The 17,928-nt window shown below is 46.0% G+C and overlaps 1 protein-coding gene across 1 annotated transcript in view; it reads left to right on the plus strand.

Moving 5' to 3' along the window:
- The first annotated feature begins 1,033 nt into the window (after positions 1 to 1,033).
- LOC116331652 (carbohydrate sulfotransferase 8-like) overlaps positions 1,034 to 17,928 on the plus strand; it is a 46,449-nt gene continuing 29,554 nt past the window's right edge. The window contains exons 1-2 of the mRNA XM_039615806.1: positions 1,034 to 1,325; positions 16,676 to 16,861. Coding sequence (XP_039471740.1) covers positions 16,699 to 16,861 — 163 coding nt within the window. The 5' untranslated portion in view covers positions 1,034 to 1,325; positions 16,676 to 16,698. The remainder of the gene's footprint in view (positions 1,326 to 16,675; positions 16,862 to 17,928) is intronic.

The following is a 17,928-nucleotide window of genomic DNA, read 5'->3' on the forward strand; positions in this document are numbered from 1 at the left end:
CATCCCGTTAGCTTGCGGGTGGTATGCTGTGGTGCGGTGGACCTTGACCCCCAGGCCGTCAGCCATGTTCTCACTCCTTCTTTATTTGTCTCTAACATCAACTGCTCATATCGTGCCACAAAAAAGAGGAACACACTTCCTCAACACTGGGTGTGAGTGGAGCCCTCTAGTGGTCCACCACAATATTAGAGAATGTTTGTATAATGCGAAGAAAATAACTCCAAGAGTGAAGTTTTTTTGGAATGCTATTTTTGATAACATCAACTGGGATAAAGCGTGGCGTGTTCCTTTTAGATTTTGTATTACAAACAAAGTTAGAGAATTACATTTGAAAATATTACATAACATATATCCATCCAACACATACATTTCAAGGTTCTGTGACATTGATAGAAAATGTACCTTTTGTAAAACTGAACTTGAAAGTGTTATTCATTTGTTTTAGGGCTGTTCATATAGTGCTACATTTTGGAGAAAGCTTGAAAATTATATACTGTGCAAAACAACATACAAAATCAAAATTGAAGGAAAAAACATTATCACTTATTTTGAAACTAAAGAAAAAAAAATATGTACCATTGTCAATCTTTATATCCTATTAGGGAAATTCCATATACATAAATGTAAATTTCAAAACTCAACCCCATCATTTAATTTGTTTTTGATTGAAATTGAATATTACTTAAACTCGCTTAAATTAACTTCCAATAAAAAAGGTTTATCACTGATTGAAATTCATTCAGAAATGTTTAATGAATGAGCTGTCACAAATATAACTTTTAAGTACAAAGTTGTTATGAAGTCTGTCACATCCCTCCTTTTTTTCCTCTCTTTTCCTTTATTTATTTATCCTTCTTATTTCATCATACTGTATATTGTTACTGTTATTTGTCTTGTTTGTCTACTGTACAAACTGAACTGGAATGACTGACTGTTCACTTTATAATTTCAAATAAAGTTGTTAAAAAAAAAAAAAAAAAAAACTACACCAGATTCACCTCTGCAGCCCTGACCATCACGGGCTTTTATTTTGAAGATTTGGCGAATGCGGACTTTTATTGTCGTGGTCTGAATAAACTTCCTCCGTGTCTCTCGGAGCTTGACGCCCGGGCTTCGCCGCCCTGCTCTCCCGTCCACAGTGAACTCTCAGTCCGGTCCTTCGGCTCCGGGGCCGCTAACGAAGTCAGCCCGAGGACACCGCAGCTCACCCTCAGCTCTGCGCCCGTTAGAGCGTTTACTGAGTACCGGAGGAGGAGGAGGGACGCCCGCAGACTTTCCGACGGAGCAGAACTCCGCGGACTGCGTCCATGCTGAGCCGCACACAGGTGAGCGCGGGCGGGGCGAGGACCGAGGGCTCCCGGGGGCAGCGGGCGCACGTTCAGTCGGTACTCCGGGGATACTGTGACGTAGGCCGGACAGCCCGACGGCGACCTGCGGGGTTGTTTCAGCTGCAGGGGAGCTTAAAGTAAACCAGGTGTGTTCGGAGCGTTTACGTCATTAACACTGAACGTCCTGCAGGCGGACCCCGCCCCCCGTTAACAAAGATTTAAATCGCGGTTTTTTCAGCCCGTGAAAGGTTACGGGCAGGGGCGGATACAGAGAAACGGGGTCCGGGGCACAGGTAAGGAAAAAGCCTTTTTGTCTGGTTTTGAACGGGGCAGCTGATTGGATAGCCGTGTTTGATGATCAGCTTGTAGTTTGTGCTGGAGCGGCCCTGATTGGTGGACGTTTCTCACATCGGTTGACACCTGAAACTCTTATTGTGGCGCTGTGTGTTTGCTGCCTCCTGATTAGGTTTCACCTAAAGAAGGATCAGAAATCCAAACTTTTACTTTTACTGAAGCATGAAAAACATTTTAGGTAATCAAAGAAGTCAAATGAACACAGACTCTTTTGTTTCTGTTATTTCATTAATTTTTTTTTACGTCATCCAGATGTTACATTTTTTGCTCCTCTCTAATTGTTTCCTGTTTATTTCTTCGTGTTTTTATGTTTGCTCTGTTGGTATTTGTTTAATCATGACAACAAGATGAATAAAGTTGATCTGATGCTGAACGCGAAACAGAAATGATCTCTCGTTTACTCGTCTGAGGGTCTGACGTCAGTCGCAGGGGGGCGTTGCAGGTTGTTGGGTGATGTTGCCGCGTCTGTTTCTGTGATGTCAGTGGCAGACTGAGCGCGTGCAGAGCTGCTGAAAACAAAGATGAAGATGTTTGGTGTGTGGATCCTCAGCAGCTGATCAAACAGGAAGTGCAGCGCCTGATCTTCAGGCTGCAATATCAGCTGTGGGTGGAGCCTGCACAGGTCTCAAATCCACCTGTCACATGCTGACGGAGGAGGAGGACGGCTGCTTCGTCTCCTTTGTCAGCAGCAGCTGAATGAAACGCTGCGATCGCGCTGAATAATTTCTCTCCTCGTGTCTAAAAATAGCCGCTCAGCTGCTCCACCCGCACACGGAGCTCTGCTGCACCTACGAGGACCCTCGAAGTCACCTGACCCCGGCCGTAAACAAACTGAACCAAAATAAACCGGAGCGATGGCAAGGCTGAAATAAACCCGAGCACCTCAGAGCAGGCGGAGGGATCTCTGTGATTTATCATTCATAAAACACAACGTCGAGTCTGATCTGTGTGGTTTTAGGACGAGCCACAGATCAAACTGAGGTATTCACCGATCGATCATTTTATAGATATTATCTGTTAACGCTCGCCGTCTGACTGCTCGGTTCGGGGGGTCCTGCTGCTGGGTGCGTTTGTTTCTCCAGCCCGGCGCGTCCCACCCTGAGCTTTCATCTGCTGGGTTTCGGTGACATCACGTAGACGTGGGCTGGGAGTAAGAACAAGAACACAGGCGAGGTCGAGTTCTGTGCAGGTTTTACACCTGAGCTCACCTGAGACCGAGTCTGTCATTAATGGATCCGTAACACTGGAGAAAACGGGACGCCGAGCGATGAGGGAAACGTCTGAGCGTGCAACACCTCGATCACAAGGTCACCTGATGGGAGGTGACCTGTCTCTGAACAGGTGTAACAGGTGTGCACAGCGTCTCTTGGGCAGCTTGTGTCAGAGCCAGTCAGCAGGAGATTGCCCCCTGCAGGAACTGAGCATCACTGAGTCTGTGTTTGAACCTGTGGATTTATCACAGGCTGGATGCCAACATGACCACGTCCACTCACAGAGACGTGTCGGAGTCGCTTTAATGATGGCAGCTGATTGGTCGCAGACCTGGTCCCTGTCTTTAAAGCTCACCAGATCATTGCAGTCTCAGTAACTGTGGTGGTGTCGTGGGCTCTGCCCACTGCTCTTCCAGGTGTATCTATAGTGTAACCCTCTGCTGCAACTTCTGTGTCTTGTTCCACAGTTGTGTTGTACATGTACAATAACAATAAAGGGCTATTCTGTTCTATGTTTGTAATCGTGGCTCCATTTCTAAGAGTTTATGACCTTCAGTCTGTGGACGTCACAGACGTCTCTGTCTCATAAAGGTGGTTCGCTTGGTTTTCTCGTCCTTCTGTCTGTGAGGGACTGATCAGTGCTGCTGCTGATTCAAGTGCATATTAGCCTACTGTAATGTGTGTGTGTGTGTGTGTGTGTGTTGGATAAACTGACAGTGTGGTACCAGGTTCGTGGCGGTTAATCTGGAGGCGGGCCTGCGTGCTGCAGTTTCCTTTGAAGTGGAGCAGGACGTGTTTGTGCGTTCCTCTGACAGAAACAGTCATATCGTGTGTTGACTCGTTCCAGCTGCACTTTCACCATGTGAGGATTCAGTTACCATAAGCACCTTTAATCTGAGCTGACGGCCTCGCCAAGGGAACTCGATCCCTCCTGCTAACGAGGAGAGTCGCGCTGCAGGATGCTGAGGCTCTTCGTCCAGGCTGCCAGCATGAATAACACATGGGAGAGGGACACCTCCGCTCCTGCAGAGCGCCTCCATCGTTCTCTGCAGGAGCACAGGGTCCTGAACAGTCATCTACTAACCACAGCCCAGGCAGCACCGAGCTGCACCGGAGAGCTCTGGGTGGTGTGAGAGTCTCACCTCACGATTATCACTGTTAAACTGATTAATCTAGTTTAGAAAGTAATGACAAATCTGTCCATCGTCTCATGTTCAGCTGTGATTTGAACTGAGTGCATGAACACAGACATCGTCTGGCTGGTGTTTCCGTTTGATCGGATGAAGCTCTCTGCGACGTGCAGCAGGTCTCTGCCTCTTTCTTTAAGATAAAACTCTCCAGCTTTTCATCAGCTCGGTTCACGTGCAGCTCGTCTCTCATGTGATGGAGTTTCTCCGCCCACCAGGGTCCCTCAGCGTCAGCTTTAATAAGAATAATTTATCCTCCATCCTCTGTGCTGATGAGCTTATATGTCTGGTTTTGCAGGGTTTTCAAAGCGCAGCATGTAACAGGAGTAAACATGCTGTAAACATCAGCAGCAGTGTTCATTTCTCACAGGCTGGTGTCCACACACCTGTGCAGGTGTAACATAATGAAACATAAGGAGGAAGGTGGAGGGTTGTTCTCACCGTTTTTAAGTGTTGATTTTATGTTAAATGGGAGGTGAGGAGCTGGGTAAGGTTTTCCCTTCAGTGTATTTGACCACCTGTCCGCTCCACCTGTCTGCTCCACCTGTCCGTGTGTCAGACGGGGCTCTGCGGGTCTGAATGAGTCCTTTGTGTGGAAAGTTTGCGCCGGTCATCGTAGTTAATCATTCGCTCTCACTGTGGCGGCGGGAACGCTGGCGATCGATACTGCCGACTTCTTAGTGATTAAGAGTAGCTGTGCAGCCGGCGGGCTCAGAGGATTAGTGACATTAATGATGAGAACAAGGCGACGCTGCTGCTCAGCAGCTTGTTTAGTTCTGCCTTTCAGCGCATTTCATTATTTATTTGGCTCGCTGGAGCCAGACTGCTGTGACCCACTGCTGTGGGAATGAGCCGGGCCTGTATGGATTTATTTAGACTCAGAAACACCCCAGAGAATTAAAATGGGACCAGCTTAAAGCCACGATCACACATTTATAGAAACTCCTCATCCAGCTTCTTCTGTCTGCTCCACTCGCAGCAGGAAAAAAACCCTCCAAACAGACTCAATGGGAGAAAAATGGACCAAAGTCTCTGTGCTGGTAGCCGTTTAATCAAGTTAGAAACTCAGGGTCTTTATCCATCACCAACAGACCCAGTGGTCTAAAGTCCAAACAAACAACTCCAGGTTCGAAAAAGCCCAAACGTAGGCAGTCCATCTCCAAGTACACAGCCCAAACCAGGTCCAAAACCAGTTCAGTAACTGGGTCCATGTCCAGCTATAGGTCCAAAGTCCAAAACAAGATTTAAAGCAGAGAACTAAACTAGCCCCAAAGTCCAGGATCGGGTATGACTCCAGGACAACAGACAAGACTGAGACCAGGTCTGACTGAGACCAGTTCTAAATCGGGTCTGACTCCAGATTGAAAGCAAACAGAAAAACTGGCTCCAGCAGTCGGCCCCACGCCCCGGGTCCCACACCGGTCCACAGCTCTGGGCGTGGGTTTGTGTGTTAGTATGATGGAGAGGTGCCTCTCTTCTGATAACCTTCAACTTTTACTCATCATATAAATCATGACATTTATCACGTGACTTGATCAGCTCGTCTGAGTTCAGGAGAAGCACGGAGAGAATGTAGGGAACAGATGGAAAAGGTGACGATAAACCGGAGTGACCTCACACTTAATGCAGGACCTCCACCCTGCTGTCCACCTCGTGCTGCAGCTTGCGGATAAACGTGAACAGAGGTGGAGATTTCCGTATACATTATCCCATAAGATTAGAATCCCATCACGGAATGACAGGGATTAATCTTCCTAGCTCGCATTGAGGGGACCACACGAGGCCTTTATTGTGCCGGAGGAGGTGGCTTATCAACTCATCGGATTTGCAGATTATATTCCTGATTATGTTTATTTCATATTTCTGTGCAGTCGCTGTAAGGACTGACAGAGTATTTCAGCTGAGGTGATTCAAAGATCAGAAAGCTGCATCGCAACAAATGCTCCCGTCAGAGGCGCAGTTTGACATTTCTCATGAAATGTGATGCTTATAATAAATCCTAAATACTTTATTTACTAAATGTAGCTTTATTAAAATAAAAGATGTCCATGGGGACGTATGTTTCTTTTTTGGTGGGTAAAAGACAGAGAGATCCAAGAAAATTACATTTTTATTCCTGGATAAATGGTGGAAACATGAATTAGAGTTTAAATTCTGGATTTAACAGGAAGCCAATGAAGGGAAGCCAAAACAGGAGAAATCTGCTCTCTCTTTCTAGTCCCTGTCAGGACTCTTGCTGCAGCATTTTGGATCAGCTGAAGGCTTTTCAGGGAGTTTTTAGGACATCCTGATAATAATGAATTACAGTAGTCCAGCCTGGAAGTAATAAATGCATGAACTAGTTTATCAGCGTCACTTTGAGACAGGATATTTCTAACTTTAGAGATGTTGCGCAAATGGATTTTCAGCTGATCATGTGACACGCATGAATGGAATTTGATCTGAATTAAGAAGCAGAAAGTTAGCGGCCATCCAGGTCTTTATGTCTTTAAGACATTCCTGCAGTTTAACTAATTGGTGTGTGTTACCTGGCTTCATGGATAGATAGAGCTGCGTGTCATCTGCATAGCAGTGAAAATTTATGCTATGTCTTCTAATGATGCTGCCTAAGGGAAGCATGTACAATGTAAACAGAATTGGTCCTAGCACTGAACCCTGTGGAACTCCATAATTAACCTCAGTGTGTGAAGAGGACTCTCCATTTACATGTACAAATTGGATTTTGTCACCATCGAGGAAACCGTGGCGCTAAACTCTTTCTGTTTTAGGCTCTGAGCGTGCTCCCATTAAATGAGGTGTTTGAATCTTTTTCATCACCTCCTTCAGTCAGACACAGTATCAGAGGAACAGGTGACCCAGAATAAAATGGTGAGACTAACATAAGTGCTGCAGAAGAAGAATGCAGCACTTATGTCAGCTCACATGGTAAACAATCACTCAGTGCTGTGTTTATTTCTTCAAACTGGACCCACCTGCTCAGCTTGGTCCCACAGCCCGATGAAACACTGGGTATATATAGTGTTTGTTTTACTGACTGAATGTTCACTGTGATAAACATACAAACAGGTGATCATCATCAGTTACCATGGTGATCTGTCTGCATTAAACACCGTCATGAAACTGAAATCTCTGATTTATCTGATAAGTGAATCTTGTTTCATCGTGACACCCGCTGTGCCACAACAGCGGACGGAGTTGAGAAGGCAGGAAGTAGAAAACTGGTTTGAGCCAGTCTATAGGGCTTTGGAGTTGACGTCACACCGCAATGTATTGTGGGAGCGCGGCGCCATTTTCGGGGTCTACGAATCAAAACAAACACACTGTGTTGGAACCACGACGACAAGAAGCAGCTGAAAAGAAAACGGACTGTATAGAGACCGATTGCGTCCAGAGGCGAAGTGGCGGTACTTGCAGAAAATAGCGTGCATTGGAAATGTGGACCCGTATGAAATACGGCCGTGGAGTAGAAACCCTGAAGACCAAACCGCTATTGATGTAGCCTGATATATTTTCATACCTTGTCTGTGGAGTCAGCGCGTACAAGTCGTCATCCAAACAAAGGTAAGTCAGCTTGAGTACTGCGAGTGAAATGCGTTTGATTTTCCCCCGAACATTCAGATTAGTGCAGCATAAATTCATTCATGAGGGGAAATTACAGTGAGAACATGTGGAGGCTCTGTTAGAGGGATAACATAGTGAGTTCAGTGCATTGATGTGACATTGTCCTGAAGGATTTAGTTATTCTCTATGGTTAAAGAAATTGCAATGATTTATTCATATTTGTTATAAATAATTCTAATTATACATCTTGCTTCAATATTTGTATCTTGTGTCACTAAAAATACATCTTTAGTTTTATACATTGATTAATGACCTGCAGAATCTCCTTATCATATTAAGTGATTCATAATTGTCACTTTATGCTTTCTCCATCTCTAAAGTGATGACATCCTTGCATTACATACTTTAGGTTCATTTTCTGCAGGCAGGTTTCTGACAGAGAACAGGCAGATTTACCCTATAACATGCAGCGTTCTATAGATGGACACATAAAGAAATGAAAAATTACATGTATGTGGTAACTTTCTAAACACTGTCACATTTATGATAAAGTAGATAAAACACATTTATGTCGGCCTTGGCTCATAGTTCTTGTCTTTAAATTAACTTTGTCTGTGTGTGTTTCAGGTGCTGCACTCTCAAAGACTGAATGAACCAGCATTGCAGCCATGGGTCACTGTGAGCATCACAGGGAAGGTTGAAGCCGCCCACTGCACCTGTATGGCCGGAGTCGTGGAGACCTGCACCCATGTCGCTGCTCTTCTGTTTAATGTAGAAGCAACAGTGCGGATCCGTGGCACAAGGACTGTTACAGATGAACCTGCATACTGGGTTTTGCTGGGTAATGTGACCAAGATACAGCCAGAGGTTGGCCATAAGAGACTTCTCCTCTTCAGCTGCCCAAAAAAAGGCTCTTGATCAAAACATAAACAGACCATCCGTATTGAAAGGTAAAAGGAGCCGTCCTCAAAAAAGAAAAATCCCACCTGCTACTGTGGAGGAGTTGTCACTGCTATAATGCCATAATGTTTTATATAGGGGTCTAGATTTATGCCTGTAGTGCACTGCCATGTAAATTATTTGCATTTACTGAATATGTACTGACTGAGTACCACTGTTCAAAAATTCAATAAAGAAACAAACTAATTTTTGCCTCTTTTTTTTTTTTTTAATTAAAACCACTTTATAGAACATCACATCAGTTACAGTGTAGAGTCCATGTCATTTATAGTTTATAAAATGTTTACATAAAATCATGACAGTGTTTACATGATATCACACACTACTAACATTATTTACTGTATCTTTTGGAAAAAAAAAATACCACTATTTATACAGCAAAAGACTTAAGAATATTTAACAGGAGCAAGTTTCATTTTCCCTGGTTTTACTATAACACTGTTCAACAAACGCAGCAAACCTTCACCATCTTATCCAGAAGGGTCACCTCTTCACCCTCACATGGAAGAAGTAATCTGATTGGCATGGTGGTATGTTTGAAGCAGGTCCCTTATGTAGCGCTGGAACCCAGTCACGGTGTGTTTCATCCATTTCATAGGCTGGTTTGCTGCAATAATGCCAAATAATTAGAAACTCTATAAATAGAAGGTAGTTCTGCAGAATCACTCAGTAGGATATTTGTTCTAATTTGCTATGACCTCAGAGCGCATCGAAAATAAAACTAATAGGCTATAAAGAGTGATATGAACATATTTAGAACTTACCGGAATGAAACTGTCTGGAGCACCAACAGATATTTGGAGGTGGAAGAGAGCTGGATATCAGCTCGTCTCACAGCTGCTATCCAGGCTAGACGCCTTCGTTTGGTAACATCGATACACGAGCTGCCTCATGTTGCTCCCAGGTTGGGAAAGAATGAAAAGATAAACCATTTTCAAGCTTATTGTCTTGCCGGTCGTGCGATCGAACATTGCAGCCGACCACACAGCAAATACGAACCATGGCTGTTGTGTGTGCCTTTGCTCCTTTTTCGCTTGCGCTTTGTTTTGACCCCGAAAATGGCGGATCAGGCCAAAATCCTTTCCACGCCCACCCCCGTGACATCACGCTCCAAAGCCCTATGAGTCGCGAGGATGATCCGTTAACATCCATGTACATGGCAGCAGCACAGAAACTCCTGCTGTGTGTCCGAGCGCTGTGCTGTTACTGCTGCTGAGTGTGAGAAGCTGAACTCAGAGCTCAGGGAAGCACAGTGGGAAGTCCACAGATAACAAACAAGCCGCAGACATGCGACTCGTGCCTCAACTGCACTTTCCAGCTCGGGTCACCTTCATTTCAGGGGCAGCGTGGGACTCTTTGTCCCCGAGCTTGGGCTCGTTTCTCAGCCCGCACGCCCTTGGCCTCATCCTGAACTCTGAACAATTAGCACTAAACGGTTTGAGCGAGCCGCTGCAGCCTCGCTCACGCAGGCCATTTTCTGTCTTTGTATCTGCACACAAAGCAAAGCGAAAGACCGACTGTAACCGTGATGATGGAGGCCGTCTCAGCGTCTGTGGTTCAGCTACACAGAGGTGAAATGTCTCTGTGAGCTGCTTACTGTTAAAAATTACTTCTTTATCTGCTTTCTTTGCCCTCCTGGGCAGCCGCCACCTCTCATTTTATATACCAACTGTATGTGTCTCTCGTTAGCAGCCTGAAAACTTTGACTTCAACCAAACCGGCGTGTGAACAAATCAAATCAAATCAAATCACTTTTATTGTCACGTCACATGTGCAGGTACACTGGTACAGTACATGTGAGTGAAATTCTTGTGTGCGAGCTTCACAAGCAACAGAGTTGTGCAAAAACACGTCCTGCAGGTACGATGCTGCTGAATGATTCCTGTAGGAACCATGTGAATAACTCAGGATACTCTCACAGTCCTGCTGGAGAGCACCGCAACGACAAAGTTGGGGCACGTATTTGGTCTTAAAACACATTACTTTCAGATATTAGGGGAACAAAAAGTTTGAAGAAAAGTGAAGAAATCAGGAGCTTCTGCAAACATGTTGCTGTAGCTTGATTCCAGCTGTTGGTGGGACTCTTCTTCATCCCGCAGCTGTGGAGGAACACGAGCCCAGACCAGCAGAGACTCTGTGGTTTCCCTTGTACTGTTTCACACTTTACTCCACAGTTTCGTTGTAGTTTCTCCCTCAGTGCAGTTAGCGTGAGTTCTCCTGTTGCAGTTTACCCTGATTGTGGTTTCCTGTCGTTGACTCTCGTTTGTTCCGTGGTTTCCGTCGGCGTGTTAATAATCTGTCAGTCACAATATTGACGCAGCTCGACACGTCTGTGGCGATTCGATGACAGCGGGCGTTTCCTGTTTCAGAGCGTTGATGATGTCGCTCAGGGAGGTGTGATTGTGGTGGACGGCGTGGAGCTCTGCCATCACACTGCAGGATATCATGTTAATCTGGGCACGGCGGGATCGAAGTGTCCTCGCGGAGCGGTCAGCTGGAGACGTGAGGAGGGGTCGTCCTCTCGACTCTTCGCTGTGACTCGTTCCTCTGAGTTTCCTGCCGTGTTTTTGGTTTTCTGAGTAAATGAATCTGTTCTTCAGTTGGGACTGCGACCTGTTTGGGGGAAAACAGTGAGAAACCTGATTATTTGTTCTCAGTATTTCATGCTTCATTAGACGCAGCCTGATGGTTTTTCTTTAATCCTGCCAACAAACACTCAAACCAGCCTGGCTGGATTATTTCTGCACGCAGCATCTCATTCTCAGCCTCCCTGTTTTATTTAAATGCAGGCTGTTTTATCCTCGTTTCAGCAGAATGAGCTGCTGGAGCGTGATGCTGTAAATCATCAGCCACTCGTCTCTAATAGAAACCTTAATAACACATTTATTACTATTAGAGGGACAAAAGTTTCTGCTGTAAAACTTCAGAAAACAGAACAAAGCGTCTCAGCGGCGATCTCACACGTCGAGGTCGTGCTCGACCCGTCTGCGGCTGAAAATGGTCCTCATCACAAACAGATTACAGCTGCTGCTTTAAGAGCGATGATAAAAGCAAAGTGGCGCTCCTCGTTTCCTGTGATATGAATCAGACTGTTGGAGTGAAAACACTCGCCATTTACTCTCCGAGCTGCAGCAAAGCTGTGAAAACCAAACTGAAAACCGACACCGGTCACATTCAAAGTAAAAGCTGTGCCGCACTGCTGAAACCAACATATTTCCAAAGGCAGGACTTTTACTTTGACGGTCTCTGTTTCTGGTTACGAGGTTTTGGTGCAGCTCCACCAACCGACCAGTTGAGGAGTGCATGCTTCCCTAGCAACGGTTGCCAGGCAGTCACCTGTGTAACTGAGGCCTCAGATTTTCCGTGGTAACAGTTTCCATGGTGAAGCTGGCGTGCTACAGAGCCGTGCCTTAAACGAAACATCGACGCAAAGAATGTATGTCAAGTTTTTTATAATTAAATTATTTGAAGTACTCAATGAGTCATTGCAGCCCTTCTATAATATAATATAATATAATGTAATATAATATTTTTTCAATTAATATAATTTAATACAGTGTTTCCCAACCACTGGGCCACAGGACATAGGTGTGCCGTGAGAAATGATCAGGTGTGCCGTGGAAGATTATCTGGTTCCACCTGATTAGTACTCTAAGGCAGCGGTCCTCAACCTTTTGTACGCCATGGACCGGTTTATGTCCAACAATATTTTCACGGACTGGCCGTAAATACAGCAAAATAAAACCAGTGCTGGTACCAAAGAAAGAAGATTTATTCATAACACAGGGAAAAGACTCAGGGAAACCAAGTTAACGATAAAAAAGATTAAAAAAACAACGATAAAAACCCTGAAAACCAACTCAACTCTCGCAGCCCGGTATCAAACGTACCGCTGCTCTAAGTAATCAGCATAAGTAATGGGCAGAACAATGACATTCTCTTCCACTAGAGGGCAGTACAACTACCTGCTCCAATTCAATGGGTCGCCAATCCGGTTGTTCAGTCTGACGTCACTGGCCGTGTCTGGGCCTAAACTCTGCTGCAGCTCCATATATCAAACGATCACTGTGGCATTACTGAGAGTTGAAAAACTGTCTAAAGTCTTTCATCTTTAATAAAATGATCAGTGTTCTGCTCTACCAGGTGTAACAATTGAGTTTAACATCCAGGCATCCATGAAAACAGAATTTATGACATTTAACGGAGTTAGAAGTTAGCAGGAAGTTAGCTCGCTAGCTTCCATCTAAATACAATATAGCATGTCCTGACTGCAGGGGTTTAGAAACAAATTCAAACGTAAATGAAGACAGAAAACTAAACAGCAGTGACGTTTGTAGGGTTACTGAAGTTTGGCTAGCTGGTATATAATGATGTGCTACGTGACCGCTAGCGACACAGCTATGTTAGCATAATATAAACAAGCTAACTTTTTTTCCACTCGATAAAAGTTAACGTGAGTGTTCTCGGTGGTCAGGAACAAATGTAATCGCATGGCAGGATGCTGTAAAAGGACCAGACTTCAGCCAGGAGAACAAGTGAGATAATCCATCCACAATACGAGGTTAGTCATTCATATACTGCTGCATGGGCTGTGCTGTAGTTACATCGTAAGGTTTTAAAAACTGAGCTTTAATAAATGATTAGCGGTAATAAAAGCCGAGGGAGGTCAACAGTGATCACTGACTGTTTTTAGGAGCTTTTTGAGATAAATAGAAGAAAATACAAAACATTAAACATGTTAACAACACAAAAGCCATATTAAACGCAGACTACTTTAGGCCCGGAAGTAGGATTCGTCACGTCATCACTGAACAACCGGATTGCCAGTAAAACAGAAGAAGAAATGACATAATAGTCATGCTGTGAGACGACGCAGTGTTTAATATTTGAAAAGAAACAGTAGTCAGTGTGACCTGGTCCTGGAGGAAACGCCGACCCTAATGAAGGCCCGAGCATGAGTCGTGGTCAGAAGGAAGCAAAAAAGGTAAACGGGGGACAAACCGAGCCAGTTCTGCTCTGCCTGGTGTGCGGGGGAAAAATTATCAATATGCTTTGTGTGACATTTTTGTTTGGTGGTGTGCCGTGGCTCCAAAAGGTTGGGAAACACTGCCCTACATTGCCCAAATACTTAATAATTTATTTTCATTTTAATCATTTCTAAGTCTAAGGAAGTCCACTCCACGCCTCCTAGGTCAGCTCTTCCCACTGGGCAGAGGACCGAGGATAAACCCGGCCACACTGCAGAGGTGATCTCTCTCAGCTGGTCTAGGAACGCCTACGTGCCAGAAGGAGGAGTTGGAGGAAGAGCAGGTGGAGGCTGGGAGGCCTGAGCTTCTGTGGATAGACCCTGAGCTGGATCAGCAGCAGAGGATGGGTGGAATAGATAAACAGACTGATTGGCTGTCAATTCATGCGTGTCACATGATCGGCTGAAAACATCTGAAACCGTTGCCGAGCACAAAACACAAAAGTTAGTTGGTCTGCAAATACAGCACTGTGTGTGTGTGTGTGTGTGCGTGTGTGTGTGTGTGTGTGAGAACAGATGTTCCTGCTCGGCCTCATGGGAGCAAGAAGTGTGCAGTCAGCAGGAGAGAGAGCTGCGCAGTAAAAACACACACACACACACACACACACACACCAGGTTCAGTAAACAGCCAGTGATAACGTTTGTTTCTGTCCTGTGACGGCGCCCTCCTGTGGTCATGTGAAAGTCTACCTGCTTGATCAGTTATCGTCATAGAAACCAGGATGGAGGCGCTTCACGTGTCCCTATAAGTCATATCCTCGCCTGTTTAGGCGCAGTGCTGCCACCTAGTGGTGCAGGTGTGGTCCAGCACAGAGTTCGTGGAGCCACCTGTCGTTAAAGATGACTCCGTGTACGAGAGTGAGTTTCCGGCACAGTCAGGAGTTTTCAGGAGTTTTACTCATCTGCCACATGGATCACAGTCATTTGACTTTCAGGCTTTTTTTTTTTGGTGGGGGGGCAGAAGGACGTGAGTGTGTCAGGATGGAGTAGGGCTGTGTGATATAACGATATATATCGGATAACGATATGAAAACATCTATCGTTTCATATCACGCTATCGTTTGTTTCGTGGTGTCACAAAATAAACTGTTTACGGCAACATTTTTTCATGGTTTTGATGGTCAATGTAGAAACCATCGCGTGGCTCCGCTGTCCACTTGTTTACTTTCCACATAAACCTTTCACAATAAAGCTGAAGATCCTGTTGAGACTTTTCAAAATAAACTGAATCACATGGTGGGCGGTGGTGATAACCTGCAGGTTGCTGTGCATTGATCGATGCTGTGGAAACAGAAAATAAACTGGAGGATCTCTAAAAGCTCAGTGTTGAAGACCTACGAGAGCAAGAAACCTGAGAACCAAAGTCTAATGAAGACGTTATTAAAGGAGCGTCTGAGTGAGCACAGCTGATCGATCAGCTGATTGTTTGTGAGTTTTCAGGAAGCACTGGAGGACCAGGAGCAGCTCTTGTTTTCCTCCCCCACCACTTGTAAATCACCCTCATGTTCTCCATCATTCTCTCGGTCAGAGCGTGAGTGGGCGGACACTGAAATGATCCTCGTGGGGAAAAGAGTCACAGGAAGTAGGACATTGTGTTATTGCACGTGCTCAGTTCCCACAGAGAGAGCAGGTTTGTGATGTCCTGACAGGAAGTGAAAGTGTCACGCTCCACCAGACTCCATTCACAAAACCAGGAATTTAACCTCCAATGAGCACCGAGCTGTCGGAGGCCTCTGACAGTGTGTCACTGGTTTTGCGTTTGGCTGTGGTCAGTGTCACAGCTGGTAGCACGAGGTGACACCTGGAACCTGCAGAGGCTGCACAGGTCGTTCAACTCCTCCAGGATGGCACATCAGTACGTGCCATCGTCAGGTTTGCTGTGTCTCCCAGCACAGTCTGAGGAGCACGGAGGAGACTCTAGGAGACGGACGGTTACTGGACTGGGCTATAGAAGGCCTTAACCCATCAGCAGGACCAGTATCTGCTCCTTTTTGCAAAGAGGAAGACCTGCTGCAGGTCACTGGTGTGAACATCTCTGACCAAACAATCAGAAACAGACTTCATGAGGGTGGCCTTAGGGCCACATGTCCTGTAGTGAGCCCCACGTTCACTGCCATAAAACACCAGGACCGGCAGGTCCACCGCTGTCGCCCGGCTCTGCAGAGATGAGGGCGGGCTCAGCCTGAGCACATGTGTCAAACCTGGAAGTGTCTGGAGAAGCCGAAGAGAACGCTGCCTCTGTGGCTCGGTGGTGGGTCAGTGATGGTTGGGTATCCAGGGAGGGACACAGACCTCTACAGGCATGTTGCCATGGTGACTTCTGTCCTTTGTAGGAGGGGACAGCTACAAAATAATGTAAACAATGATGCGAGAGACTTACTGCAGACGTCCATGTTCGAAGAGAATGATTCATTTTAGTGTAAACACTCACAGTGAAACTCTCCTCTATGGCCACCACCTCCTCCCCATCCTCAGGAGGTGTAGCACGGCTCCAACTACCAGCCCGACCTTCACCTGCAGCTTCTGTGGAGGTTTCAGCCTATTGGCATCCAGCCAGCGTGCAGCTGTTTGGGGTTTTCATGTGGATCTTTCCGTTGTGTGTGTAATGGCTGTGGGGTGTGGTCATCACCCTGCTGGGTGGGCGGTGTCGACACTCATGTTTGTGAGGTGATGGAGGGTGCGTGATAACAACCTGAGGGTGAGGCGGTGTAAGATTTTTCACATTTATACTGCAGGTGGAGCTGCCAGGAGGCTGACAGGTCACATCCACAGCACCACTATTTGGACACTTACCACCACTGGGGGGGGCACTGCTGCTCTCAGGTGTGCATGTGCTCAGAGAGAGAATAAAGGTACTGAGGCAGCAGGAGTGTGGTTGGAGGAGGTGGAGCAGGTGACGGTGTTTAAAGGAAACATTAGAGAGGAACCGCGCTCAGAGTGAAATGCGAAAGCTCGACCTCAGAGCGTCCGATGGCGTGCAGTCGCATGGCGAACAACAGGTTTGCATGTCTTTATCAGACCTCGTCTGAAGTGTTTGTGTCTCCTCAGGTGCTCGCTGTGGCTGGTCCAGGATGAGCCTGCTGGGCGTCCGGAGGAGGCTGCTGTTTGCTGCCGTGAAGCCGCCCTGCTCCCTCTGCTGCTCCCTGTGGTTCCTCCTGCTGCTGGGAGCCGGATCGCTGCTGCTGCTCGCCCGCCTACAGGACCTCACCAAGCCGGTCCTCCAGCAGCGTCCAGGTTAGTTCTCCTCCATGTTTTCTTCGCCTCCTTTCACTCTGCTGCTCGTTACGTCGCCCCCTGCAGGGCGTAGAAACCTGCAGCATACTGTATCTTTGCATGTTCAGCACCACCTCTGAGGTTTTAGGAAGGATAAAGTGCGTTCCAGCCCCCACCTGAGGTCATATGATCGACACAGTGGATCAGCTGAGGTTCCTGTGCAGGTTGTCTAAACTCAGGTCTGCAGATGCAAGTCACAGTTCTGCTCCTCTAAAACAGCCAGCAGGGGTCAGAGATCACAGAGGAGCATGGAGCAGCAGCTCCTCCTGAGAAGCAAACCCACCAACAAACGTCACGACCTTGTGTCCAGCTTTCAGGCGCATCTCAGGTCGATGCCGTATGTTGATGAGTCATAAAGACGTGAATGAGTGTCTGAAATCTGCTCTTGGAAGCAGGACCAATTCTGTCCAGTCACGATCGAGTATTGAGCGCTGTCCCAATCTTGGTGGTGTGATGCTCCCGTGTTCTGTGGGCGGACCCGTCCGCTCAGTGGGACAATTCTTTTTTTTTTTTTTTTACAACAATATGTTTATTGAGTTTTTAGAACACACAAAATACAAGTCAAATAAATCGTATACAGAAATATGAAAGAATATTCATCAAGGAAAAAGGAACGTAAAACAAAGACAAAACAAAACAAACAAACAAACAAAAACCAAAAAGAAAAAAAACCCCGATGGACTACACAAAATGTCATTCCACCATATCCCTCAGGTTATATCACTTATATCACATTATGTCTCTCCAAATTGTGTGACTCCAGGTTCCCCGGATTCCACCAACATACATTGACCATGTTCGAAATAATAGGATTTCCTATGCGTCTTTTAAGAGTTTTAACTGGCGCTGAGTACAAATATGCACTCAAAGGCAGTTCTGAATTGAGTAAGAACGATTCCATGTAAACCCATGCCGGAGGTGGATCAGATGAAAAATAGTACATCATCATGCGCAATTGTGCAGCCCAATAGTACCACTGAAAGTTAGGAGCCTTAAGCCCACCCCTGTCAGATATAGTAGAGTTAACT

This window comes from Oreochromis aureus, linkage group 7, assembly GCF_013358895.1.
Source record: "Oreochromis aureus strain Israel breed Guangdong linkage group 7, ZZ_aureus, whole genome shotgun sequence".
In the NCBI taxonomy this organism is placed as follows: Eukaryota; Metazoa; Chordata; class Actinopteri; order Cichliformes; family Cichlidae; genus Oreochromis; species Oreochromis aureus.